At 50.7% G+C, this 25802-nt stretch overlaps 4 protein-coding genes across 6 annotated transcripts; 1 reads left to right on the plus strand and 3 right to left on the minus strand.

Moving 5' to 3' along the window:
• Positions 1 to 41: 41 nt before the first annotated feature.
• LOC128267558 (myosin light chain kinase 2, skeletal/cardiac muscle-like) lies at positions 42 to 13445 on the minus strand. Its single transcript, XM_053004424.1, has 5 exons — positions 13096 to 13445; positions 3353 to 3647; positions 3134 to 3275; positions 2862 to 3061; positions 42 to 748 (listed from the first exon to the last, which is right to left on the minus strand). Exons 1-5 carry the CDS (start codon positions 13127 to 13129, stop codon positions 403 to 405), a joined length of 1017 nt encoding a protein of 338 aa, XP_052860384.1. The 5' UTR covers positions 13130 to 13445; the 3' UTR covers positions 42 to 402.
• A 684-nt stretch (positions 13446 to 14129) lies between these two features.
• Positions 14130 to 16780, minus strand: LOC128278321 (ninjurin-A-like). 2 transcript variants are annotated; one of them, XM_053017027.1, is made up of 3 exons: positions 16275 to 16780; positions 14649 to 15005; positions 14130 to 14586 (listed from the first exon to the last, which is right to left on the minus strand). In XM_053017027.1, exons 1-3 carry the CDS (start codon positions 16467 to 16469, stop codon positions 14212 to 14214), a joined length of 927 nt encoding a protein of 308 aa, XP_052872987.1. In that variant the 5' UTR covers positions 16470 to 16780; the 3' UTR covers positions 14130 to 14211. The 2 variants fall into 2 exon arrangements, with proteins under 2 accessions (XP_052872987.1, XP_052872988.1); XM_053017028.1 differs by lacking the exon at positions 16275 to 16780 and adding an exon at positions 15527 to 15580.
• Positions 16781 to 17766: 986 nt separating this feature from the next.
• On the minus strand, positions 17767 to 18360 carry LOC128268063 (ninjurin-A). 2 transcript variants are annotated; one of them, XM_053005071.1, is made up of 3 exons: positions 18235 to 18360; positions 18030 to 18145; positions 17767 to 17963 (listed from the first exon to the last, which is right to left on the minus strand). In XM_053005071.1, exons 1-3 carry the CDS (start codon positions 18277 to 18279, stop codon positions 17783 to 17785), a joined length of 342 nt encoding a protein of 113 aa, XP_052861031.1. In that variant the 5' UTR covers positions 18280 to 18360; the 3' UTR covers positions 17767 to 17782. The 2 variants fall into 2 exon arrangements, with proteins under 2 accessions (XP_052861031.1, XP_052861030.1); XM_053005070.1 differs by having other exon boundaries at positions 17767 to 18145.
• A 1007-nt stretch (positions 18361 to 19367) lies between these two features.
• On the plus strand, positions 19368 to 20990 carry LOC128278025 (nicotinamide riboside kinase 2). Its single transcript, XM_053016658.1, has 2 exons — positions 19368 to 19510; positions 19900 to 20990. The coding sequence occupies exon 2, from the start codon at positions 19928 to 19930 to the stop codon at positions 20744 to 20746; it is 819 nt and encodes a 272-aa protein (XP_052872618.1). The 5' UTR covers positions 19368 to 19510; positions 19900 to 19927; the 3' UTR covers positions 20747 to 20990.
• Positions 20991 to 25802: the final 4812 nt, after the last annotated feature.

The raw sequence follows: 25802 nt of genomic DNA on the forward strand, positions 1-25802 counted from the left end.
CCATTCTGTCCGGGTAATATTCTTAATTTTATTGCTAGTGTATAACAAATAATTACAACCTTACAACCTGATGCCCGTGAACGCTGGATCGCCACGTAATCGCCAACGGTGGAAGGAAAGAACTCGCGCGGCACACGAGAGATCGGGCCGGAAGCACGCCGGACACACCGGTGCACGGGTCGGGTGGAACGGCTGGCGCGCGGTCGAATGAATTATGCAACGGGAAACCGCACAAACCGGCAAACTGGTTCGCGCGCGCAAACTTGTTCCACGGCCGGGTGTTGCGCTGGACAGGGTTTTTGCGCCGTTCGCAATGTGTGCGTGTGTGTTGGCTTCGATGTGTTCGAACGAGCGCGGTTATTATCGCGGGGCGGCGGCAACGTGCATCGCACGTGTCGACCGTCACACGAGATCGTAGTCGATCCGGGCCCCCATCCGCCGCAGTGCGATGATCGTGTTAACCGCCTTGATCCAGCGTTTCTTGATAACATAGCGTTTCAATTTCGTTTTTGTTACCGACAGCTCGGTGGTGCTCTGAGCCATCGTCTCCGCCAGCCACCGGTGGGCGAGCGCCTTCTTGGCCGTGAGCCGCCGCTTGCCGTCCTTCACCAGCAGCCGGGCCACGAAGTCTTTGGCGTTCTCCGAGACCGCCTCGAACGAACTGTACGTGAAGCTGTACTTCCCCTGCAGGACATTGTTCATCGTGGCCATATCGTCGCCCCCCACGAACGGTGACAATCCGGACAGGCTGCTTGTGTATGTGTGTGTGTATGTGTGTGGCGACGGACAACCGCGATGGGGATGGCGGGCGCGCGCAGCAGGATGAGAGGCGATGGTGGCACATGAAAGTCGCGCAGACGGCACATGAAACGCAACGGAAGTGGAAGGATAACCGAAAAACAGAAAGAAAGAGAGAAAGAAAGAGAGAGAGAGAGAAAAACATAAAGAGAAAGCCAAATCGAACCAAGCGCACCCGGACCACGTGGCGGTCCGAAAGGCCGGCCTATCAGTTAGAAAAGCGGATGCAGTGCAAGGATGGGTTGCTTTTTCGTGTTCATCTCCTCACCATTCGTGGGATTCACCTTGACCGGCTTCAGGCCGGATGCCGGATCGGGTTTGTGGGGAGGTTGTGGTTGCGGTTAGAGAAAGCACACGAAAATCCGGGGGACTTTTGCTGCCGGGAATCACGGTCACGTTTTCGGAGACCAGTTCCGAGGAGGTCAACTGGCTCTCCCGGGATCGCGGGTCATTATGCGGGTTTGGCGGGAAAATTTTGCAGCAGCGTGGAAATGTGGGGAAGTTTCATTTCAATGCAAATCTCGCACCCGACCCGCGCATTGCGTCATTGCCGCGGGGCATCGAACGGGAGTTATATATCTGCGTGCTGTGCGGGGTAATAAATTTGCCCGCCAATGGGCCCGGGGCCAACGAATGGGACGAGCCGATGTGCGGGAGAACGATATTGAAATGTGGCACTGGACCGGGACCGGGAAGTACCGGCCCGGGGCGGAGACTGATTATAAGGCGTGTAAGGCAACCCTACTGTTTATCTATCAATAATAAAAGGCACACCCGCAAGGCGCAAGGAATGTACCGCTTGATTGTGGTTTATCATCGTCTTGTCAACGTGCGATGTTATTTATATGCTACCGAATGGGACGCTGAATGCACGGCGGTGAAGCACGGTGATGCTGACTAACTGTGGGTCGTGCACGGAAGCAACACGCATGAGATGAATGAGATGGTGGAGCATAGAGTTGACCATGAACGAACGATCTCGAACGAGCGATTGTGCTAGTCGGAAAGCGATCGTGTGATACTAATCCCGCTTTCTTCGCTTTCCTTCTAGCACCGGTCCGTCGGCGCTTCTCCACCGATCGAGTACCACCGGTAATAAAAACCAAATCAAAACGGAATGTTACCAAGAACCGTCCACCCGCCAACTCTGGTGGTCAATTCGTATAGGCAAAAACAGGTACGTAGCAATTGTAGCCCCCCTTTTTAGATGAACCCACCTAAAGGATCTAAGAAACGATATCAACCATATTATGCGAGTAGATTCATTTACGCCAAAAAACAAATCAAGTAAAATAGTATTTAAGGCAAACAACAAACAAAAGGAAACCACCGAAAAGAGTTGTTTTAACCAAAAAACGGTGAACGAAGCGACACATAGAATCGACAAAAGTAAATGTGTCGCGCGTTCCAGAAGAAACCGGAAGGCGGCATAAGAACGGTTAGAAAGCCTTTGGCCCCGAAGTGTCGAGTGAATCGAGTTGAGCTTCGTGCGCAAATCCTTCGTCCCATTGCGCGTCCCCCACGGGCCCTGTTCCGTCGGGTGTGGGAGCGCTAACCCAGCCAGCACAGAGAGAGAGAGAGAGAGAGAGAGAGAGATAGAGATAGGGAAAACCAAGAAAAGAAAAAAAAAGTATCTACGATCAACAGCGACGACCAACGCGCGCGCGGAGCGTTAGTCAGTCAGTCAGTCAGTTTATGAATGAAATGGAAGCGCACGGAGCACACCTGGAGATGAGTCTATTTCCGGATGAGATGAGAGTGCACCCGCGTACTACCCACCCACAAGGGGGGCCCGCCCGTCAATGGAAAGAAAGTAAATGACCCATAACCGGCCTAAATGAAGCCGGGCACGCGAAGGTGAATTGCGCCCTCGCGCTGGTGCTAATTAGCGGAGCATTAAGGCACGTTAAAGCTGACACACCGGCGACCGGCGGCGGCTGCGTGTTAATGATTTGCGTAAAACCGCACCGTTAATCGGCGGGGTTAATTTTAGCGGGGTACGCGCGGAAAATAATTAAAGGCAGCAGCGGCGGCGGCGAATCCAAAGAAAACCCGAAACTCACAGCACGTAGCAGATCACGCCCAGGCTCCACATGTCGGTGTAGAAGTAGATCTCGTCAAAGTTCAGCACTTCCGGGGCGGCGAACTCGGCCGTGCCGAACATTACCTGTAGCTTCTTGTCCGGGTCGTACCGCCGGGCGAACCCGAAGTCGATGATCTTGATCCGGTTGCCCGTCTTCGTGAGGCACAGGATGTTCTCCGGCTGGAATCGTGCGGGATTGGGAGAAGATCATAGAGAGAGTGTCGCGACATCCGGGGGGCCACCGCCGCTTACCTTCATGTCGAGGTGAATGATGTTTCGACTGTGAATGTACTCCATGCCCTCGCAGATCTGTCGCATAAAGACGGCGCACGCCTTCTCCGTCAGCACGAAGTCATCGTCAATGACGCGCTCGAACAGCTCGCCTCCTTGGATGCTGCGAAGAAAGACAGAGAGCAACGGTCGAAGGTCATGCGCATCGCACCGCCTGCCGCACCGCGGCACGCTACTCACAGCTCGAGGATCACGTAGAACTTGTTCTCGTAGTCGAACGCGTCGTACAGCTGGATGAGCCGCGGGTGGTGCAGGCAGCTCATGATGTCGATCTCGCGCACCATGTCGGCCCGGTCTTTCTTCTTCTTGTACGGCACAATCTTGGCGGCCAGCTCGAGCCCGGAGTGCTTCTCGCGGCACAGGAACACCGTTCCGAATGTGCCGCGGCCCAGCTCGGGCAGTATGTCGAACTTTTGCTTCGGGTCAGCATCCAGCCGCAGTTGCACCTCGCGGAACGGGAACGACGGGTCCAGGTCTGGAAGAGAGGGGACGGGATGGACGCAGTGAGTCATCGAAATGCGCTGACGGAATGTTACTGTGGCGTCGCGTCCTTGGACGGCCTGGACGGTCGGTCGGAATGGTGTGCAGCGCGTCAACACGCGGCATCTAGAGAAGCTTGTTTATCTGCGTATTTACACTTTTCCTTCGGTTTCCAGTTCCGCGTTTTACGAGGATCGGTCCCGTACTCAATTCATGTTCGTGATCAACAATGAACGCTTTCCACACTCACAAACACGTCTTGAAACGGATCGTGACGGCGATGATCACGGAAAAATCTTTTTGCGTCGTCTTATAAATGATCATCCTTAACGCAAATCCTGCCTAGATACGTAATTTTAAACACACCGTTTCTGCTGTTGGTTCACTTAGCTCGAAGTTTGGGAAAACAGCTTTGAATTTAACAACTTCTCGTGCTTCTTTAAAAAAATGTATACGGCTCTGTGCCCGTTCTATTAATAATAAATAAATGAACTTCTCGTGGGCCCATATGCTGGTGTTTCAATATTTAAACGTAATTCTAGTTAAAGATCAACGAAATGATGGGTTCTCGATCCTCAGAACTTATTTGTAGCGCTAGCGTGGAGAGAAAATCGTTCCTTTTATGAGAATTCGATTCACGATTCACTGAGATTCCACAATTCTATGCTCACTATACGGTCCATCGTGTCTCAGGTTTTCACTGTTTATTCACCACCAACCCAATTGGCCAAATCCCAAACAGGACTCACTCGACCGATTGCTGAATACTATCTCTTCGAAATCCATCCTCGTTCGGTTCAAACACTCTCCATCCGACGGCTTTCAACGGTAAACTGAATCGAAACTGGTCGGTCCAGTTGGTCGGAAGGTGGTCTCGGACGTCTTTCGAAAACCGTCCGTTGGTTGGTGTGTTTGTTGGTTGGCAAGACGGAGAATCGCGATTGAATCATTCCAACCCGCCCGCGTTCGGTTCCACCACGGTCAATCCGTGTCCAATCTCCGTGTGTTGGATGAAACTGATGCGTCGTGACACTCCTCCTAACCGACTTCCCCAATTAAATCGAGTCCGGCAAGAGAGAGAGAGAGAGAGAGTCAGAGCGGGACAGAGGAGGTCGAGATGTCACCTGACGCCTTGGTCAAGTGCAAGATCCCTCCCTCCCGCCCCGGCGCTCGACTCAGGACTGGGTGGAAAAACCTTCGGAAAACCGGGTCGAATCTATGTCGTTTTCCCACCACCCCCGGCGGGCGGGGTGACCTTGACGGGCGGGACCATTTTTTCGTGTGCCACGCATAAAAATGCTGTCGACGGCGCGAACCGACGGTAAAACATAAAGGGTGCCGTCTCCCGAGCGCGGTTCGTCTGGACCCGGTTCAGAGCCGCCACTAGCTTTGTGTGTTGGCTGCGGTCCACCACCAAGACACTGGCGTGTCCGCCTTCGCGCACAGTCTAATAAATCAAATCAATTAGGAAATTAAATGCGACGCGAGCTGGCGTTCGTACGTGTGCGTGTGTGTGTGTCGCACCGCCCGCCAGGGACAACAGAAAGGTGCACGATCGGGCTCGAGGATCCGCTTGGGGCCGCGCGTCCTTAAACGATTAAATGTTTCCACTAAGGACGCTCCGGCGTGATGGGCCATTGCGCGCGCAATTAAGCCTAATTGAGGGTTCATAAATATTAAACCGAATTATTTTTACTATTCTGTAACGTTGGAGTAGGAAGTAAGTTTCACTAGTCTGTGTCTAATTCTTCTAAACCGATTCTGCTCCCGAAGTGTTAAACCGAGGGCTGGTTGCCTTGCCCTTAGAGGACGCCAGTACACAACCGCCGGCCGGTGTTGTCCTTGTTGTCGATCGAGGCGACCCAGCTGTTTTAACAACCGTCGGCGGCGCCACAATGTTGTGCGCCAATCTGACTCTCGATCTCTCTCTCTGTTGTTGTGTCACGGTGTACACGGAACGGAACCGTCTGCGTGTGCGCCCGCGCCCACCGTACACGACATCCGTAACAACGCCACGGGAAGATGTAAATAAACGTTAAATTATTGTTTTTTTAGTATCCATATCCAACGCGAAAGAGGATGGCGGTGGCCACTGTCTGCGGTGAGACATTTGTGACGGGGACTCGCACTTTCTCGCTCACTCCTTCCCGCAAACCCCGGGGGCCAACAGGGCTGGTGGCGCATTGGTTTGCGCTCAAAAATAGACGCGGTTGTTGTGTGCTGCCACTCGTCGTCGTCATCTTTTTGTTTTTGTTTTTATTTCGATCGTATCTCGGTTGACTGCTGCACGCAACATGGAAAGTGATGGCGGAAACACTGGTCTCTTCTTATTCTGTTGCTGCTGCAGTGCTGTTGTTGTTCAGTGGAGGTATACCACAACCAACACACCAGAATCAGTGTCTTGTAATGATCGTGTTCGCCTTCGGATGCTCATCCTCCGTTCGGAGAGTTCAAGAGCAACATTAAAAGCCGAGACAGAGAGAGAGAGAGAGAGCACCAGGGCAAGCGCGATGAATGAAAAGTACAAACAAACGAACGACGAACGTGCGAAAACTTGCCAAACATTCCGACAATTTCACCCGGCAGCGTGCCTATTGTGATCCATTAGGTCGCGGGCCATTTGCCAGGGCAGCTATGCGCAGGACGGGAATGTTTAACTCGATCGTCTCGAACCACATGCGGCCGGTCGAGAACGTAAAAGAATTAGAAGCACACGTGTCGGTACCTAAACGATGCCAAATGTGAGTGCGCCTTGTGTTACGCATACGCAACGTTGTGGCTAGATTTCTTCCTCAGATTTTTTCGGTTTCACCCTTTTTTTATTCAGATCTTTGCTCTCCAGATTAGTTCAAATTTATATCGGTGTGGGAACTGATTCATGAAAAAACAATTACCATGAATGACCAATTCTGTGTTCCAGGTCAGATTTGTCGTCTCGCGCAGTGAAAAAATTAGGTCGAGCAACGAGTGTCGGAGAGTCAATACGGGAAGTCAAGAGCTCACACGTAATGCGAAAAAAGCTTGAGCCGACCGTCCACATGGCTCAAGTGCGGCAATCCGTAGAAGTAAAAGATCCGTAGAAGTAGAAGGCATCATGTTTTATAGTGAGGTAACAAGCATACTCAAGGATCGGATGGCCAAGATCGGATGGTACATAGGAATAACAGAAGAGCCAATACAGTATGAGAACAGGACCGCGTCCTTCCTTTTTGAAAATGATATGATATGGCTCTTACCGACATTGAGGTACATTTTATTACAGGCACACCACCTCAACTAAGCGATCAAGAAATGCTTTCAGATTAAGGCAATCAGCATAAAGTAAAAGATACTCAGAAGGAAGCTGAAGAGTCAGATCGTTGATCGTTTAGGAGCTGCAAAAACAAAAGCAAAACCATGTTGCTTCCTTGCGGAACGTCGGAATTTAGCGGAAGAAGTGGCCTACAATGGAGTCGGAATGTCCAAATTATTCATTAAATGTTGCCTTTCCTCCTAATACATCTCCGTGATTTCGTGATGAATATTAACTCTTCTATGGTTGCGGCTCCATTTTGAACTCGGTAACAATTAACCGTATCTGACATATCTCATAAAGGATCGTGAAGGTAACATCAACAGATTTTTTAAGACTCTTGGGGCCATGTTCACAAGCTCGCAAGCTCCGAAAATTCATATACCATTTCGATATTAATCCATTCCTAACTGAGCTGTAACCGTCATTCATTACAGAGAGTCGAACATCAACTCGTCATTTGCATGTGGCCAACATTGAACGACGCCTGCTTGAGGCGGAGTCATATGATTTACGACGATACTTTTAGTGCACCCTGATAATGTGTAATGTGACCGATTCTTCATATTCACCGCGCTCGTGTGGCCCAATTTTTTTTTTGAATATGCTCTCGCGCGTGAAATTTATATTGCCGCCTGCCTCGGCGGTCGATGTTTGCAATTTATATTTTGCTTTCGACCACCACTATCGCCACCGAGCACTGGTTAACAAATTCAAAACTCGTCGTCGAACCACCGGACAGCGGTTCGCTCGTTCTACGTTCTATTTCTGGCACCAAGACCCGCGCCGCGCGCGCAATTGTCTCGCCGAAGCACGTTTTGGGCCGGCCGGGATAGGCAGGCGTACGTGTTGGAGTGGTCTTGCCTGTGATTTCCGCCACGGGCGAGCGAGCGTCGCCGGCAACAGCTGTTCTTATCGGCCGTCGAAAGGATTGACCGTCGGCGCCGATGGATGTCGCATAAAGTTTAATGGCTGTGCGTTTTCCGGGGACTTCTCCGGCTCCGGTGATTCACTGTGACCATCTGGAGCATAATGATCAACCGGTGCTGCTGCTGCGGCTTCGAGTCCAAACAGGAAATGTTCTTGTCAATCGGCGGATTGCCGAGTTTTCCTGTTGTCGAACCACGCTCCACTCGGCGGACCAATTTGGCCACCTGAGTTTTGGCGATGTCTCTCTGGGTAGGCTCTAATTTGGCACCAATCCATGGCACCGGGGGACTGCACCAGAGGTGAAGGAAATGTTCAAAAATATCGCCCCCCAAAAACACACTCACTCAGGGCACGGCCCCCAGACCCCAGCGAAGTGGCGGAACATAATAAATACTGCTGCTGCTGCTGGCGTGTGTTATGTTTTCAATTTTTCAACCCACTCGTGTGTTTGGTTCCCCGAAATCTGGCCCGAAATTTAGCCGAGGGAGAGAGAGAGACATAGACACCGGGAAGTGGATCCGTAAAGATCAAGTGCAAGGCAGGGCGTTGCCGCCGGTCGTCGTCATCAGCTGATGGTGGCGTGCCTCAGGAATCGGGGCCTCTTTGTGCCGGGTAATTAGTCGCAAAATCGCTTTCGCATCTGCATTCGGAGTACGGCGGTGGTGCTGGTGGTGGTGCGTCGTCATAAATCTGGCCACCAACCGGGCGATGGTTTTCGTGGTGCCAAGTTTAAGATCACATCCTGTCAGCTGGGCACAGCGGATATATTGGGAACGTACTTTGAACGTTGCTGACTAACACTCTAAGACTGACTGAGTGTGACTCTAAACGCATCGTAAAGTGACTGATCGGTGTATGCGGAACGTAAATCTCGCACCGCAGTGGTTCCACTAAAGAGCGACGCACGAGGCGAGGCTATGATTTATGCTGCGGCAGTCTTCATAATTTATCAACCTGTTGCCCTCTAAGGGGCAGGCCACAGCCCACCCTTCAGCAAGGTCAGCAAGGCACCAAGACTAATGGCTCGAAATACCTCTGCGAGGTTAAAGGATGCCTGGTGGCGGAAGGTCGAGTTTAGTACACGAATAGTTCCTCAGGCTTATCTCTATTGTAAACGAATGAAATGGCAGGGTAAAGGTCTAATTCGGTCTCAGAACACCAGGCGTCTCCATTCGTCGTCATGAACCAGGCGTCTCCATCGCGTCCGTAATTCGCACGTTAGCACATCCTGATGAACCACCTTGACTCCGAGATTGATCGCGCTGGTGACTGGTATGCGACCTTCACACTGTTTTGCCGCCACCGAGACTTGGTGGGTCTCTCGCTCGCTTTCGTCTGCCAAATGCCGGCTGCCACCTGGCTGCTGGCGTGGCTGCTTTGCGGCGCGTTCACCGACAGTTCGCACGCAGTTGATGTCTGATGTTTATGTTGGATTGGCGCCATTTGCACGGACGACGCTTGGGCCCCGTGCACAGCTTTCCGGCGCGACTCGCGTCTAATACACAGCAAACCTGGCGACCACAAATCAGCGACTTCTTATTTACGACAAACTCCACTCTCTCTCTCTCTCTCGGTCTCTGTTAGGGTCGTGACTTTCATCTCCCGAGCGGTTGTTATGCAATCGCACACAGTTTGGTGTACGGTTAGCGAATTCACGGCCACTCGGACACCTCGGTTTCATTCACACCTTTCGCCCGGGGAGTCGTCGTCCCGGGGAGCATTTGATTTTTGAAATTTGACCGTAGGCTGGTACGTTGAACCTACGTTGCCATAGTCTTTGTCATTGACGATCCGCGTGCGTTGTTTTATTTCGCACGCGAAGGCTACGCCACGAAATTGACAAATTTTACCATCTTCACAGTTTACGGCGGGATACGCTTGGTTGCGATACGCTCTTTGGCCACTTGTTGATTAACAAGTCGTCGACAATGTTGCGAATGCCGTGCTGTAGAAGAGTACCGACCAAAAACCTCTTCTGTGCGGGGCATAAAATAAATGCTGATGTTCGCACGTTCGGGCGGAGTACGCCGGTTACCCTGTAAAATAATTCCGAGCGATCCGTGAAAAAGGATCTTCCGTCACGCGATTGACGCGATTGTCGGAACCGTACCGAACCAGACGGTTGCCAGAGAGAGCGTCATTAGCGTCGTGAGAATGTTGATCTGTCGAGCAGCAGGGGAAAGATTTGACAGGAGACAGATCGGAATCGAATCCGGCCCGCGTCATGCACCATGAAATGCTGCGTATGCCGGATTATTTGGTGCGTATCGAAAGATGGTCATCTTCAGTAATGTTTGCACGCGTGGCCGGTTGGGCTAACGAGCGTTGGTTTCATTTTGCGCGGTTTTCGGCGATCAAGATCCGTTACCCGGTTAACTTCATCCGGGCTGGTTTTACGCGCTAATAAAAAAGTAGTTACTTGAGGTGGACTGGAATGTACGTCTCTTTTTCTGAGCCGTGGGCGCTGACGTTGTTTTCGGGGTGTACATAAAACACGTCTCAGGCAACTCTGTCGGGTACGCCGTAATTTGCCTCAATAAAAAGGTTATAAACTGTTGGTATGGAGCTAATGCGCTTCGTAAGTGTAGGGACGAAAAGCAAATAATTTGAGATTCCCGCGGTCCCGTGGTTAAGAGCCGTTGGTGAATTATTTTTAGGAAAATATGTTTTTAATACCAAGCATTACTAAATATAGGACGACTCGTGACGACAAAGATCGTGTGAGGCGTGTTACAAAGTGTTATACAATATAGAAAAATCTCCCTGCCTCCAACGGCGGCACGTGTGTTTACCGAGGAAACGAAATGTTTGGTTTGCAGTTCGGTCGACGTTGTCACGTACGTGATTTGGCACGTCGCTGGCCTGCGCTGGCCGCTGCATCGCCAGTTCAACCGCTGGGAATGGGGATGTTTAACAAATCCCACCTCTAATCCCGACGGAATCAATTATCTCGTCAAACACGTCGTCGTCTTCCGCATGATGATGGGGGCACCTTCAGCCGAAACCTTAGCTAGAGACCGTACTCCTGAGCTCGTATGTCCCTGGGACGCGAGACAAGATAGTTTTCACTTTCAAACACAGACACACGGCGGTTAACGGTTATCGTTTCTGCGTAGCTCGACTGTTCCGAGGGGCGCTCTGTGTCACCGATTTGTCGGCTTCCGTCTTGGGTTACACAACGAGCGAATGGCGTCGATCTACCGATGCACACACCGATGTGTTCATGGGCAGGAAAAGGCGAAATAAAGGTGAAGGCAAAGGAGAAAAAGCGGACCAATAGTATAGAAATGGGAAACATTTCAATTCTAATTTTAGTTGACACTCCCCGGGGGGCCCAAGATGTGCGCCCATTTTTTTTCCTTATGCCCTACCCCGAAGGAAGACCGAACCGCTTCTTGCCTGCGAATGCCTGCGGAGCGACCGTAGATCATCGATCTGTCCGGTTGGACCGAATCGGTTGAGTGATTTCTCGATCTCTTTCCCTCCGGAGATCATAATCATGATCCAACCGTCTCCGCTGGGCGAACTTCCTCGCTCGCTAGAGTGCGGACGAGAAAGATTTATGGTTCGCAAATATTTCCATTGACAAATAGGCCACATTATGGTCGGATCGGGGTTTTAGATTACGATCGGGGTGCGGGTTTGCTTTTCGCGCGGGGAGGGAATTATTTTTACTAGCCCTGACAGGTTTGCGTTACAGATGGGCGGAAATAGTTGTTTGCGCCTGTGTGGTTGTTGAGTGCCCCGGGAAGGCACCGGGAATTTTATTACCCCGATTGGAACGTAAATCATCGTTGCGACCACGTTAATGGTTGGCTTGAAATTGGACTCTGAATCGGTTCATTCATTCGCGCTTCATTTGCTTCGAGACACGGTAGAAAATCAGTGTTTATTTCAAATATTTTAAAAACATACTTTTAAGAAAGCAAAACGATCGATCAATGGCTATCGAAGGTCGCAGCGAAGGTGTGGCCGTCTTCCTTGTGCAGTGAAAGTGCATCGCACACCATTGTTCGACCTCCAGTCTGGCCAGACTCAGTCCATAACTCAGCCCACATTATTACCACCATAAGCCGCCGCGTTCGCTCAGATACGTTGCTCCCCTTTGGCTAGCTAGCTTCCGGCTGCGGAGGCAGCCGTCAGAAGAGAAGAAAGAACGACGCACGTCAATCATGGCCGCCGACCGTTTATGAATGAAATTCACTTTCACCCGACAGGTTTTGTGGTATTGGTGGCCCTACGGCCGATTGTTTTGTGTATCCCGGGTCAGGACGATATCGTGTTTTGTAATAACGATTAATCAACGTGTGAATTAACCTACCGACCCGGGGTCAATTTATCAAACCAAGGAGCACGGATCACGCAGAGTACTGCGGCCCATCGAGAGGCCCTCGGAGTGATGTATCACACCATCTGGTCGTTACGTCGGGCGGTTACCATGGGGATCGACATTCTTTTGGCCGAATGGAGGCGCATGGTGTTTGCTATGCGAATCGGCCGACGGATCGCGATATTTCTTTCAAACAGTGTCCGCGATGGTGAAAACTGTAAACAACCGTCACCGTTACAACCGTGGCCGTGCTGGCTGGATCGGGTGCACGGTCCATTGTCAAACACACGCTCGACCGCAAACTGTCACGCACGCGGCTGACGGCTGACGTCAAAGCACCGGAGCGCAATCCGCCCGACGGTCCACTAATTGCTATCGGCCATTTGTACGGCGGCATGTTGCCCCGTTTTGCACCGTCACGGGCAAACCGAAAAATAGAAGAAAATGGCGAAGGGGAAAAATCACCGCCGGCAGTATATTTGAAACGCCTTTCGGGTGGCAGGAAAATAAACGAGCTACATTGTTTACCAATTGAGTTTGCGGTAACGGCGTCGTAAAGTAGACCCGGGGGCGCTTGAAGGCGCGCGCGCGCACGCACCCTGGAACGGCCACTTATTGGCGATCGGAAGGAAGTCATACCCCCGCGACGGGGGGCCATGGGTGAAGAAACGAGACGGAAAAAGGATCGATCGAGACCGCGCGGAACCGTGCGGAAGGAAACGAGTCTGTGTCTTAATCAGTGCCCCACGGAAATGCCCCATTTGCGAATGGTGTAAATCGGTGTGAAAATGCCGGCCATTATCGTTTTCGCACCATTTCAACTGTTCGCGCCCGGTCCAACTTTCAACCGGTTTGGGTTTCGTAAGTTCGCAACAAAAAAAAAATTATTACCTTTCGATGGATAGTGTTCGTCTACTTTATACATAGTGGTAGGGTAGATGTAGGATTAGAATTTTTCACTTAACAAACGTTGTCAACAGCGGATGTCTTTTTCTGGTACTACATTCTATCACTTTGCGCTGGCAGAGGATGACTTTTTTTACTATTCACTGTTAACTGATATCTTTGTAATGCTTTTTCTATACAACACTTAGGCCACACACACACGCACACACACTGGTATACATCTAACAATCACAGCTTCGAATTTGCTTCCATGCGCGAATCTTCTGATGCGCGATTCTTATCTCACTTCACTTCCGATTAGCCAACAGCACACTCAACGGGGATTCTCTTCCGATTTGTTGGTTCATTTTTGTGGTTCACCGTTCACCGAGCCACGTGTCCAGGATGAACGTCCACAACCGGCCAGATCCAACTCACGGCCAACACTGAGCCGTGATCTGGTGGCGATCTGCACGGCAAGATCGATGGCAACCGGGATGGCCTCGTCTGTTGCTCTCTCTCGCTTCCATTTTTCACATTTTTGGCAAATTTCTCACGCGTCTTCGGTAAATTCACTACGTGTGATAATAACACTGAGAGAGCACATGTTCTCTCGCGGTCACGTTCTCTTTTATCTCTTCATTTTCCGGTCCGGTGGTTTGGAAGACAGCTGTGCCGTAGGTACAAGAGACATTCTTGCACAAACGTTTTATTAGCATAATTAACAGTTTGCGTTGCAGTGATTGAAAAACACAATTTGGCTGAAAACCACAAAAAGTTAGTCAAACGTCCCGAACCCCTGTTTAGTACACGCGTTTAGTACAATTCGGTGTGTGAAATATGTCACAGCATTTGAAACTTTAATGTGCGTGAAATATTTCAAATGACCGTTGGGTAGAAAAGAACGCGGATTCTTTTTCGTCTTTTCGATAATGCTGGCGGAAAAATAGAACAAAAACACGTTTCCGTAAGTGAAAAGAAATACTTTTATTTCATTTTTTTTCGGATACCCTTGAGAGATTGCTGAAACGTGTGCTGTGCTAAATGCTACCTGTCTAGACCGTGGGGTGGTAAAAGGGAACAGAGATTCACCATAAGGAACGGAAAACGGACCCATTCGGGTCACACCCGGGACGTCTGTGGTTCGGCGACACCGAAAGCCGATATCAGCACGTTCACGATCGTGATGATAAAGATGCCGATCGTGATGAGATTGTTGAGGCGATCGGCTTTGCAGAAGTCATTCTGGTTCCAGATGTTATACCGACTCTTCCAGATCAGCCCGATACCGACGGCCACCTGCGCGATGATGCTGGTCGAGATGAAGATCAGGTTGACGTAGAAGTACGGGTGCCGTGTGTACGTTTCCAGCACGTACCGCAGCTGGTTGGCGTTGGCGGACAGCAGGGCCAGATCCATCATGCCCTGGGCCAGATTTTTCTTCTGCTGGTACACGTTCACATCCGGGATGACCTGACCCCGTTCGGTGGTTAGTACCTGCGAAAAGTCAATTCCATTAGCACGATCCTTTCTGGGGCGATCGCTGAACCGCAGCTTACAGTTCCTGCAACACCCGGAGCGAATCCCGCTGGGTCCGGAAAGGCCCTCGGCTGGGGGACGCGGCGCCCACCATCGGCACGGCCACGTCCTCCTCCCCCTTCTCGTTCCGTTCCACCACCACCACTGACCCGATCGTCGCTCGGATCCAGAAACCCATTATCGATGCCCCGATCGCGCTCCTTTGGATCGAAATCGGCTGCATTGTCCACCGAGTCGCCTTCCTCATCGTCGAGTTCCGGTCCAGCCATCGGTGGCTGCTGGCGCGGCAGATTGGCCTCGTTCGGTATCGGCAGCAGCGGGATAGCATCGGTCCGAGACATCTCCGTGTCTCGCTTCGTCCGCCGACCCGGAGATCGCTGCAATCAGAAACGCGAAGAAATTAATTTCTGCACACTTATATTGCACACTCACTCGCTGAGTACGGTCCGTAGAAAGTCATTTAGGCCAACTCAGTGAGTTCAGTGACCGGAGATCGCGCGAAATGTTGCTCTGCCGAAATCTTGCCGAGTCTGTGGTGCGATGCAATTTTGGTGAAAGTTGCTTTTTAATAACGGAAAACGTGGGCCGTGACTACAGAGCGCGCTGGGTGTGATGCAGAGGGCATCAATCAAGCCATGGCCAAGGCGCAACGATGGCGGAAGGTCACAGGCACATTATGTCACGTACAGCAGCAGCCTCTTTGTTGTGCTGAGTCGTGGTCTTCAACGACGAGTTTCTACTCGACTCGTTCGGTGCGCATTGCGAAACGATGAATCAAATAATTTTAATGAAACTATGTTTTTTTGCATTAAAAAAATGTGAAAATGGCGCCCCAAATGGGGAGCACATTTTCGATTGCAAACCACAAACAGATTAAACTCCACACTACCACACTTACGCTTTCGCGCGGGCTTATCTAAATTTGCACACTTCGTTTCTGCTCAAATAACAATGCTTATCAGGTTTCTGGCGATCAAATTATGCGCTTTCCGTGTTGTTTGCCGTTCCAACCAGCACATTGGGACGTTTGTTTTAACCTGTACAAAATATTCGTCAATGTGATGCTGCAAAGGTCACAACCCAACAGAAACACTGCCCGTCGAGCAACTAATGGCGTTGTTTACCGCGGCCGCGAAGCTTGACCTTCATTTGGGAGTTATGTTGTGATTGAAGCCGAATCACAATGCGATATGCTACCGCACCAACGTCCGCGTTACGTCACGCCGTTTTCGAACGAAATGTGCCGATGGACGGCGATTATAGATTCCACAGTTCCATCAGGTCGCGAAACCGGTTGCGCGCCGCCGCACTACGATCGGGTTTTTCTTCGTCAAATATCGCGCGCCAATGATACGATGCCCGGTCGAACGGAGCGATCGAATTGCGATGCTCAAACCTTCACCACTTGAGAATGTTGCTTTGACTCAAGAGACCGGGTCCTGGCGCACGAGAAATGGAGGTTGCTAATTCGCCCCCTAGAGCCTTAAATGGCGGGCCGGAATTTCCTTCGTCTGGGGCGGCAAAACCGGCCTCTGACTCACGTGTGTCACACAGTTGTCGATCGTGATCGTCTCCGCCGGAAGCGTCGTGCCATTGACCGTGATTTGTGTTGCGTTACGTGTGTACGATTGTTTGAAAATACTCACACTATTGGACCGACTGCGACGCCCTGTGTTGTTGGTATTATTGGTGGCCCCATTTGCTGGCGGGTTTAGACGGCGACCACGGCCACTATCCTGAGCAGTGGTCCGGCTAGCATCCGGAACCTCAGCGCCGATAGTTTCAATGTTGATTTCAACCGCGCTCGGATCCTTATCACCAACAGCTCCAGACGATGCCATTTTGATACACTACGGAAGCCGATTAGCCCAAAAACCAGTTCCTCTTCGTCGAACGATTACGAAGCGAATTTGTTTGTTAATTCGGATTCACTTCCCCCGAGGGCAAACGCCAGGCCACTTTGGGGGTCGCACTGTGCGCGACAATGATTGCAACAATTAACGACCGCGTTTCATTCACTTAATTCGATTCAATGCACCGCGGCGAATGACGCCACCGAACGTCACAAGAATCGCGATCGATCACGATAGCAAAAGTCATAAAAAAAGTAACGGTAAAATCGAGAGGAATTTCGCTACTAACTCAACACTACCGCGCACGATCGCGACACGCAACACACTGAGCGTTGTGGAGCCCGCGATTGGCGGCGTTTGTTGTGAGTTTTAATTCCGAACCCAACGACGGGTCCGCCAAATCGGCGGGTGTGTGCGAAAGTTCGTTGCCAATGTGTCCGTGTGGCCAAGTAGAGAATCCGTACGAACGCGCACCATGTGCGTGCCGCGCGTTCTGGAACTGGCTGTTACGTTTGCGGTGCGGTGTTGCGGTTTTATTGTTTTATTCCCTTTTCCCCCTTTTTCACGGCTGGGACCGGGCGGAACCGTTTTGGGACCCTTTTTCGGACCGTTTCATTAGCATGTCCATGTGACCGAACACGGGCGGAACACGGATACGGATGGCCGAATCCTTTGCGTGCGTAGCGTCCGTAAATTTACAACACACTCATTTGGAAGAGGTTTTAGTGTGTGTCTGCGATTCTGGGGATGGAATTGGTCAGACGGACTATCTGCACGTTTTTGGGCAAACATCCTTAAGGCAGACAAACAGGCCTCTGTTTTTTGCCAGGGTGGGTCTATCTCTGTTGGTCGGATATATGATCTGGCTTGCCGTAGACCAATTAACAGCTTAAAATTTCGCAATTCTTATCTTTGCAGCACTGCTGCAGACGGGAGCCAATTTAAGGCAAAAATTTACATAATGTCGTAATGGCGCTTATGCTATGGCGAGGGTTCTTTCGAACTGAAACGGTTTTTGTGGTGACGGAACAAGTACAGCAAAATCGTTGGCAATTAACACCAATAAATTGGTGTGTTCCGTAGAAGGGGGGGCTCTAAAGCGTGCTCCAAACGGACAGGCATCAGTAAAAGGGGGATAACCTGGGTTTGTCCCACCACGACGCTGTTGTCGTGGTATCGGTTCTCCGTTTTCTACGAAACGAAACATAAAACGAGCATTAAACACTGAGATTGCTTTCGGACAGAGAGGATGCAATTTTGTGGCTCGATTCGCGTTGAAGGAGAGTACTTTGCGTATTTTATTATGCTGGCTTCGGTGCAACGCCGAACGCCGAGATCATCACGTTGACGAGCGTGATCACGAAGATACCGATCGTAATGTAGTCGTTAATCTTGTTAGCCTTACAGATCTCTTTCTTATCAGTCACATCGTATCGGCTGTTCATGATGAGACCGATGCCGACGCCAACTTGCACCAGCAAACTGATGGAGATGAAAGCTATGCTGAAAATGTAATACGGATGACGTTCGTAGGTCTCCAGCACGTACCGCAGCTGGTTGGCGTTGGCGGAGAGCAGGGCCAGATCCATCATTCCCTGCGCCAGCGTTTTCTTCTGCTGGTACACGTTCACATTCGGAATCACCTCCGGGGCAGGCTGCGTGGTCTATATTTACGGAACAAAGTACGCAATGACTAACAGTTTCGGTGCGATGATTTCACGATCGTTTTGGGACGTTTTCAATATTCACTCACTGTCACACGGAGCCCTCCATCTTCGACGTTCTGATTGAGTGCCATTGCAATGCTTTTTGGTTACAATTTTCGGCCGTCCACTGCACGGCAAATGCACAGGCGCGTCCTTACAGAGGCATTTTGCTTCGACAACTAAAATGTGGGTCGGTGCCTGACGGATCGTCACGAACGCCGAGCAGAAAACAAAAATAAACCCACGATCACGAAATCGGTGCGCAGCCACGGCGCGATCGGATTGAAGGATGTGCGGTTTGCATAACCGACAGGCGGATGAGTTTTGAACGCACTCCGGACCGTTAATTTTAAAATTTAAAATCCTAAAAATTGCCCAAATTGTTGTCGACAAACGTTTTGTGTATGTCGACTGCCATCTGGTGCGTCGATTTTTCACTGGGGCGCGCTCCGGTGACAGCTAGCTGTTTTTGTTTACATCTGGTTTGCGGATTCGCGGATGTGGTGTGTGTGTGTGCGGGCGACTGTTTGTTTTCCTCTTCTTCCCATTGACCCTGAGGACCGCGCATCGTGGTTCTGCCTATTACGCGAGTTTCATTGCGAACGAGATAAGATCACGTATGTTTCGTGGTTTCCGATTTAGAAACTGCAGTTCGGGTGTGCCACTGACTATTTCTGTACTCTCTTTCCAGTGGATGGCCTCAAATGCGGTGCTCGGGAAGCTGATTTTGGCGGCAACGTTCGGCTTGTTTCTCTACTACGTCTTCTGGGTTGCGGTGCTGCCGTTCGTGGTGATTGACTCTAGCGAAGGTACGGACCCGGCCCACAGATTGTGCGCCGGAATGCGAACTCAATCGAAATACAATAGAACACCCTGAGTTGGACCCGCTCGGCCGGGCGGCCAGAATGGCGATAGAGTGCAAGCGGAACCGAAATGTGAAGGAAACGAATCGCGCCGGCTGACCTTGAAGGTTCACGCTGCTCATCACTCGAAAACCGCAGCCACAGTTCGCTTGAGATTGCAAATTGACGACGACGCTCGTCATCCTAATTGGTTTCATTGGACCTAACGAGATACCGCGCGCGCGAGCGCCCTTAATTGTCGACCGTGTTCTAACCGTTCTTGATCGTTCAATTGGCATTTCAGAAAACTGGATCTACTCCCTGTTTCCTCCGATGCAATTTGCTTTCCTCGTTCCGGCGACATTCGGTGTGGCACTGATCGGCGGGCTGTCACTGTTCTCGGTCTACCACTTGCGTGAGCATCTGCATCTGCTGGGCGCTCGGTTTCGTGGCAACGGTCGGACGTCGTAGATTGATCGAGGTAAGCTAAGTTCGCGTTAGAAAATCTGTATCTTTTCCCTCATTGGCCTAGCAATGATAAGAAGATTAGCACTAGTGACCGTGAGCATCCCGCATAAAGACAGACGGTAAGCCACAGGGTTTTGGGACACACAACAACCAATCACCGTAATCAGCAACCGCTGTCTGTCAAAGCGATAAGGAACTCGCTCGGTGATACGTTGGTGGCCTTAGCGATGGGTGCGTCATTCTTTTACGTGTTGCATTTTATGAGAATATGATAGGGAAATGCAAACACGGCTCGGCGGCTTCTTTTGCCGCACGATGGATCGCCGCCTATCAAGCCGGCGGCCCAATAGTGTATGCAGGGAAACGTAAACGGAACGCTCGATTAATCTTCTCGTGGCGTAGCTTTCATTTACAGTCATCCACCGGCAGCATGGAAACGTGGCTCGTGATCGGCATTTCGGGCGTTACGAATGGAGGCAAGACGACGCTCGCCAAAACGCTAGAAGCGTACTTTACCGCCCAGCAGGGCAAGGTGTTCTTCAAGGAAAATCTCACCCTCAACCGGGTGGTTTCGCTCTGTCAGGATGATTACTTTCTGCCGGTCGACAGCCCGAAGCACACGCTGATCGAGAAGCTGAACCACATGAACTGGGAAGTTATGTCTTCGCTCGACATGGAGCGGATGTGCTTCGACATAATGAAAGTGTTGGGCCACAAGTTCATCCTGTACAACTGTGGGCAGCACCGGCCGGCGACGGCGGTGGCGGGAACGGTGGTCGATCGGCACCGTATCGAGCAGGTCGAACCGATGGTTCAGGACGAGGAGGACAACATTTTTGCCGATCACATGCTGAGCAACTTTCTGTGCAAGTACGACGAAAACGGGACCGGCGGGCGGACGACGAACTTGATCAAGAAATCCAAGAACGATTCATACCAAACCATGAACCTCAAGCTGAACGTGTTGCTGCTGGAGGGCTTTCTCATCTTCAACCACCCGATCACGCTCGATCTGTGCAGCGTCAAGTTCCACATCCATCTGCCGTACGAAAAGTGTTACGCGCGCCGATCGCAGCGCGTTTACGATCCGCCCGACGTGGTCGGGTACTTCGAGATGTTTGTGTGGCCGATGTACGAGAAGCATTACAAGGAGTTTAGGGACCGGAAGGACGTCTACGTGCTGAACGGGGAGATTCCGCAGGAGAACCTCTTTAACTACGTACTGAATTGCGTCAAAGATTTATTGTAAGGCGCAGCGATAAGGTTAGGATTAAACAGAGCGACCAGTACAAGCGCGATCGCCACCGCGATCGCGATGTATCACGATTCCAGTAACGGGTTAATGAGTTCCTTAAGCATAAGACACATACACACAGACACACACTGTAGGCCGTCGGGTGGCCGAACTGGAGCCGAGTTTTGGGCCAAGCTATTGTAGAGAAACGCTCTTATGATTAGATGACGATGCTACGCCACCCGTGGTCGGGCGCGTATCCGAGAACGGTGGACGGTGTGTCGTGTGTTTGTTCCTCACCATCCAACATCCGAATCAACGATCGTCCACGTTGATCTGCTAATTTCACTTTCCGATTTGAGGTGATCCATCAATCAGCCGTCGCAAATTGGCGCCGGGAGTCGTATCTCCCGTGCCCGGTTCGAAATCTGATATGTAAATAACTTTCTCGTTCGTTCACCAACAGGCAACGGCTGGCAGTGTGTCGAAAGGAAAGAAACCACCGTGAACCCGTATGGCCGGGTGGGCGCATCAGCTTTCGGGGATTTTGTTGATTTCTCTCGCCCTGTGCGTTCGCCAAAAACCGTTTTCTCAAATCCGCAGCCGTGCACGCGTATTAGCGCGTATGTGACGATCGCACAAAGCGGATGACCAGGGTCGCCAGCGGAACCGGTTTATTTTTTCGGTGAGCGGTAATGAGGCTCCTGCGGTGACGGAAGGTGAGCAGCGAGGTGATAAGTACGGCACAAGCGGACATCGGGCCGATTCATTCATGTGGTACAAAGTGTGCACAAAGCTGGTTGATCCGAGTTTACCGATTTATTCGCGTACTTTACGCAATTGCCCCGGGATGCCGATGAAAGGTTAAGGAAAGTATTGTCGGATTGGATAAGGATGGTTGATTTTATGCCAGTGTTTATTGTGAAAACCGAATCGACTGAGTTAACTTTTCTCTAGAATCCGCTTCTGTGTGCCGCCGCAGTATGAACTTCTCCACTTTTAGCATTTTGCCGGTTTTCTAAATGCCTAATTTGACTCAATGCTTGAACCAGAGAAAAAAACTTAAATAACCGGAATTATTTGGCACCAGCCTGTAAGTCGTCGATGAAAGTCGAAATGAAATCGAAAGTTGGTGCGATTCGCCGAAGCAGATTTCTTCCCGGGGCACCCACGGGTGCTCCACGAAATGTTTAATTCATTGCGCTTGAGTAGTTAGAGGACCCCTTGAGGAAAAGGCACCAAATTTATAAGATTGAAGCATTAAGAAAACAAAACTTGACTACAAATGGCGATTGACGGGTCGAACCGTTCGTAAATGCGGTTGGCCATTGGATTTTGGCTAATATTGATACCTTGCGTAAAACGGAAGTGAACTTTCGTAGGGCATTCACCTCGCCCGGTCAACTTTCGTGTACCCGTGGTGAAATAGCAGCCCTCACCAGGAGTGATAATAGGCCTGATTATCATTCTCTAATTGACTACTCAAGCGGTCATCTGAGTTCACTTTGGTATTAGCGCACCGTTTGAGTTCCCAGTGAACAATTTTGAGTGCCCGAGGTACCCCTCCGCCTGAGGAAGGGATGAGGAAGGCTGAAACCGAACCCCCGCTGCCTGCGACGAGGCCGAGAAGGGGCAAGGGGGCCGGTTCATGAGGGTCCGCTCGTAGGCAGCGGCGGAAAAGAGCGGAAGAAACCACGAGAGGAGGGAGTTTCATGCGCGAGCTTGTGGGTTTGAATTACTTGGAGATGGAAGGGCAGAAGAGCCGAGACGGGCCGAACGCGAGCTTGTGGGTTTCATTTACCCGGAGAGGGAAGGGCGGAAAGGCGAAGCGAACGCGAGCATGTGGAAGACGAACGAATGCGGGAAAGGAAAAGGAATAGAAAAAAAGAGACAGCGAGGTCGAGAAAAAATTCTAAGTCCGAGATGAATTTTCCAGTCAATTTTGTGTCCCGTGTGAAGTGGAAGTGCGTGCTTTTCGTTCCATCATGTATGATGCTGATAGAAATAATAAAGGTAAGTTTATTGGACAGTGTTCAGTAATGTTCAAATAATGTTCAAAAGTTTTCACTTTGCTCGTTTCAGATGTCCAACTAAACTATGGATGGGATTCCAACACAAAACATGCAACAACAAGTGTCTGCGTCGTCATCAAGCATCATCCGCACCGCATCATACCGATAGTGAAAAGTGAGAGTGAGAGTGATCCAAAGAAAAGAGATAGAAAATATACCGATTCGGAACCGACCAAATACACGAACTATTTTATTTGGGGTCAGGAAAGAAGAGAAAGAAAATGGGAGAATACGAAGAAAGAGAGGGGACACATAGAAAAGAGGGAGGAGACAAGGGGCACGCTCGAGAGTTCATTTTTCGCGTTCCTTCAGTTGGGCCCTTTCGCGAACCATTGGCGAACCACAGCAAGCGACCCATAAAGAAATCGTATAGGATCGTGAACGAACCGTCAGATGGAACGTGAAATTTCGGGCTCGGGCACTCAAAATTGTTCACTGGGTTCTCAAACGCTCAAACGCAAACTGGATGAACGCTCTCTCTGGAAAGCTTTCGGCTGGATGAACTTGTTCACTCGATCAATCGAGTTGTCACGGCATTATGGTTTTCAAACGGAGACTCGAATTTGACAATCGAGTTTCCGTCAACTTTTCGTAACGGAAAGTGCCGTTCTGTTAGGATGTCTTTGATTTTATCAATTATTTTGTATTGTTTATGCTGCGCCGTGCAAAGATAGTGATACTTTCAAAGATAGTTTGTATTTTGGTGATGAAAAGTTCAATTTGTCAAATTTACATCGCAAAATTTTGCGATGAATTTTCAGTTCCTTTACTGCCAGTGTCGCTAGTCCAAAGTAGGTCTGCCTAACTAAGAGCCTGCTTTACAGCAAATAGGATAGGGAACTCAGGGTCCTAACCCAGTCCCAAGAAAACAAAATTAATGCCTTTGAGAGAAAGATCCTCAGAAGGATACTAGGCCCAGTGAAGGATGGAGAGCACTGGAGGATCAGGCATAATAGTGAAATCTATGCAGTGTTCGATGACCCAGAGGTCTCCACCATGATAAAGAAACAAAAATTGCAATGGGCGGGCCACATTATACGGATGAACGAAACAAGGCTACCAAAGAAAACGTTATTGGGAACGGTACACGGCAGGAGACCAGTCGGTAGGCCAAGAGCCCGATGGGAGGACAGCGTCCGTAAGGCCAGCGAGGACCTGCTCGGTGTAGCAGACTGGAGAGGCAGGGCAGTAGGCCGAGACAGCTGGAGGGTCTCGATACAAGCGGCCATAGCCCGAATCGGGCGTTCGCGCCACCAATAGATAGATAGATAGATAGATAGGGAACTCAGTAGCTCACACATTGGTGTACAACAAGAACAAATAGTCATGTACACCGAGAACGCGTAATTGTAAACGCGTAAACGTTGAACCAACAACTGTCTCGTTATTATGGCCGGCGACAGAGCCGCACCGAATCCGAACGTTGCTTGCCGATCACCGATCACTTTCATCGCGTTGGAGAACGGGACCAGCTAGCAGCCGAACTCGCTGTGTGACCCGGAACTAACCACACAGGCCGTCGCGCATTTCGTTCGCTATTTCGTGGGCAAACTTGTACTCGTGATCTCGGTGATCCGCCAGCTTACAATATTTCGAGTTACAACCTTTTACACATCTAAAAATTTCAGAAATGTAATAGCAAAAATTGCATGCACAGCTGAACTGCTACCTGTGTATGTGTATCTGTGTGTGCAATGTTTACAAAAATGCACCAGAAATGACAGTTCGTACTCAAAGAGCTTGACAAGCTTTCACATTTAAGCTTTTTAGCACATTTTAGCACATTTAGCACTCGGAGCTTCTCTAATTGAAAACCGTAATGCCGACACACGAGATTGCCATTTGAGATTGACAACTCAAGTACTTGAAAACCGTAATCGGGGGGAATATCATATTACTTCGACGAACGACCAACGGGATCCCGATGAGTGGGGTCATTAAATTGATCGAAACATTGTGGGCCTGTCTTCAGGCCTGACGCATCCCGCACTGTACGTACGTACTTTGCAGCACGCCGAGCGGGATGCCGAGAGCTGCAGCCCTCATTAAAGTTTGACTTCTGTCGACTGGCCAGCGCAATTAAAAACCCGGCCCGGTCCGACGAACCGGGGGGCTCGCTCCTAATCGTTAGGCATTTTATTCTGCCGGTCCCGACTTCGGCCTAGAATGGTGTGTCCTGGGGGTGGTGGCGAACCTGGCAGCCCGGGACAGCCGTTGATTGACAAGCGTAATAAAATTCTGCTTTATCGTCCATCGTAACGCGCGAGCGCTCGATGGTGGTGCTCCGGGACGTGCAGAGCAATGCACCGGGCAACGAGGTTCGTATCGGGCCATGTATTTGCCCACATAAATCTCCATCTCATCAGCAAGGAACCACCCCACGGCGGTGTTCTTCCTTCCCACCATGTAAGCCGTGCCGTGTGCGTATGACACGTGTCGGGTAACACCTTCCACCCGCGGGCCGCGTCGTGGCAGGTTTTTAATCAACTAGCAAATAGCCTGACACCGAACAAACCGATGTCTTCGCGGGGTGCTTGCAGTTGCCACCAGCCAGCCACCTCTTCTCTGGGGCCTATGGAGGTTAAGAATCGTGCCGTGCAGAATCGTCTGCGCTCGCGGCGTGCGAAAAAGTGACCGCGCGAAGAAGAACGAGCCCACAACGCCAGCCACAGGTTCATTAACTTACTCCTATAAATCTCCGGCTGCGAAATCCTCTTGCCGAGCCCCTGCCCCGGCCCGTCCGGCTCGTTTCCGCTCCGTTCTCCGTTCGGCCAATTATATTATTATGTGATCGCGCGAGCAATGGCCCAGCGGGACAGTCTGGGTCCTGGTCCTGGCTGGTAGCGGTGGCGGGCGTGCTGGGGGCAGGAACAAACAGCGCACAATCAACCGCACCTTTTCCGATCGGTTCGGTCGATCGTCCACCGAGATTGTGCCCATCGGGCGATGCTTCCCGATGCCGATGCTCCCGGGATCCGGGGCCGGGCCCGGGAGTGTAA

Source organism: Anopheles cruzii, chromosome 2, assembly GCF_943734635.1.
Source record: "Anopheles cruzii chromosome 2, idAnoCruzAS_RS32_06, whole genome shotgun sequence".
NCBI lineage: Eukaryota > Metazoa > Arthropoda > Insecta > Diptera > Culicidae > Anopheles > Anopheles cruzii.

Bases quoted from the DNA above. Each gene is read 5' to 3' on its own strand.
- LOC128267558 (XM_053004424.1), bottom strand. From the start codon at position 13,129: ATGTATAAAGTAGACGAACACTATCCATCGAAAG. The intron at 3,062-3,133 runs GTAAGCGGCGGT...GCACGATTCCAG, and splicing joins TCATTCACCTCGACATGAAG to CCGGAGAACATCCTGTGCCT. The intron at 749-2,861 runs GTGAGTTTCGGG...ATACACAAGCAG, and splicing joins GGCGTGATCTGCTACGTGCT to CCTGTCCGGATTGTCACCGT.
- LOC128278321 (XM_053017027.1), bottom strand. From the start codon at position 16,469: ATGGCATCGTCTGGAGCTGTTGGTGATAAGGATCCGAGCGCGGTTGAA. The intron at 15,006-16,274 runs GTGAGTATTTTC...TTCTGATTGCAG, and splicing joins GTCGCAGTCGGTCCAATAGT to CGATCTCCGGGTCGGCGGAC. The intron at 14,587-14,648 runs GTAAGCTGCGGT...GACTTTTCGCAG, and splicing joins CTCCGGGTGTTGCAGGAACT to GTACTAACCACCGAACGGGG.
- LOC128268063 (XM_053005070.1), bottom strand. From the start codon at position 18,279: ATGGCACTCAATCAGAACGTCGAAGATGGAGGGCTCCGTGTGACA. The intron at 18,146-18,234 runs GTGAGTGAATAT...CCGTAAATATAG, and splicing joins ATGGAGGGCTCCGTGTGACA to ACCACGCAGCCTGCCCCGGA.
- LOC128278025 (XM_053016658.1), top strand. From the start codon at position 19,928: ATGGAAACGTGGCTCGTGATCGGCATTTCGGGCGTTACGAATGGAGGC.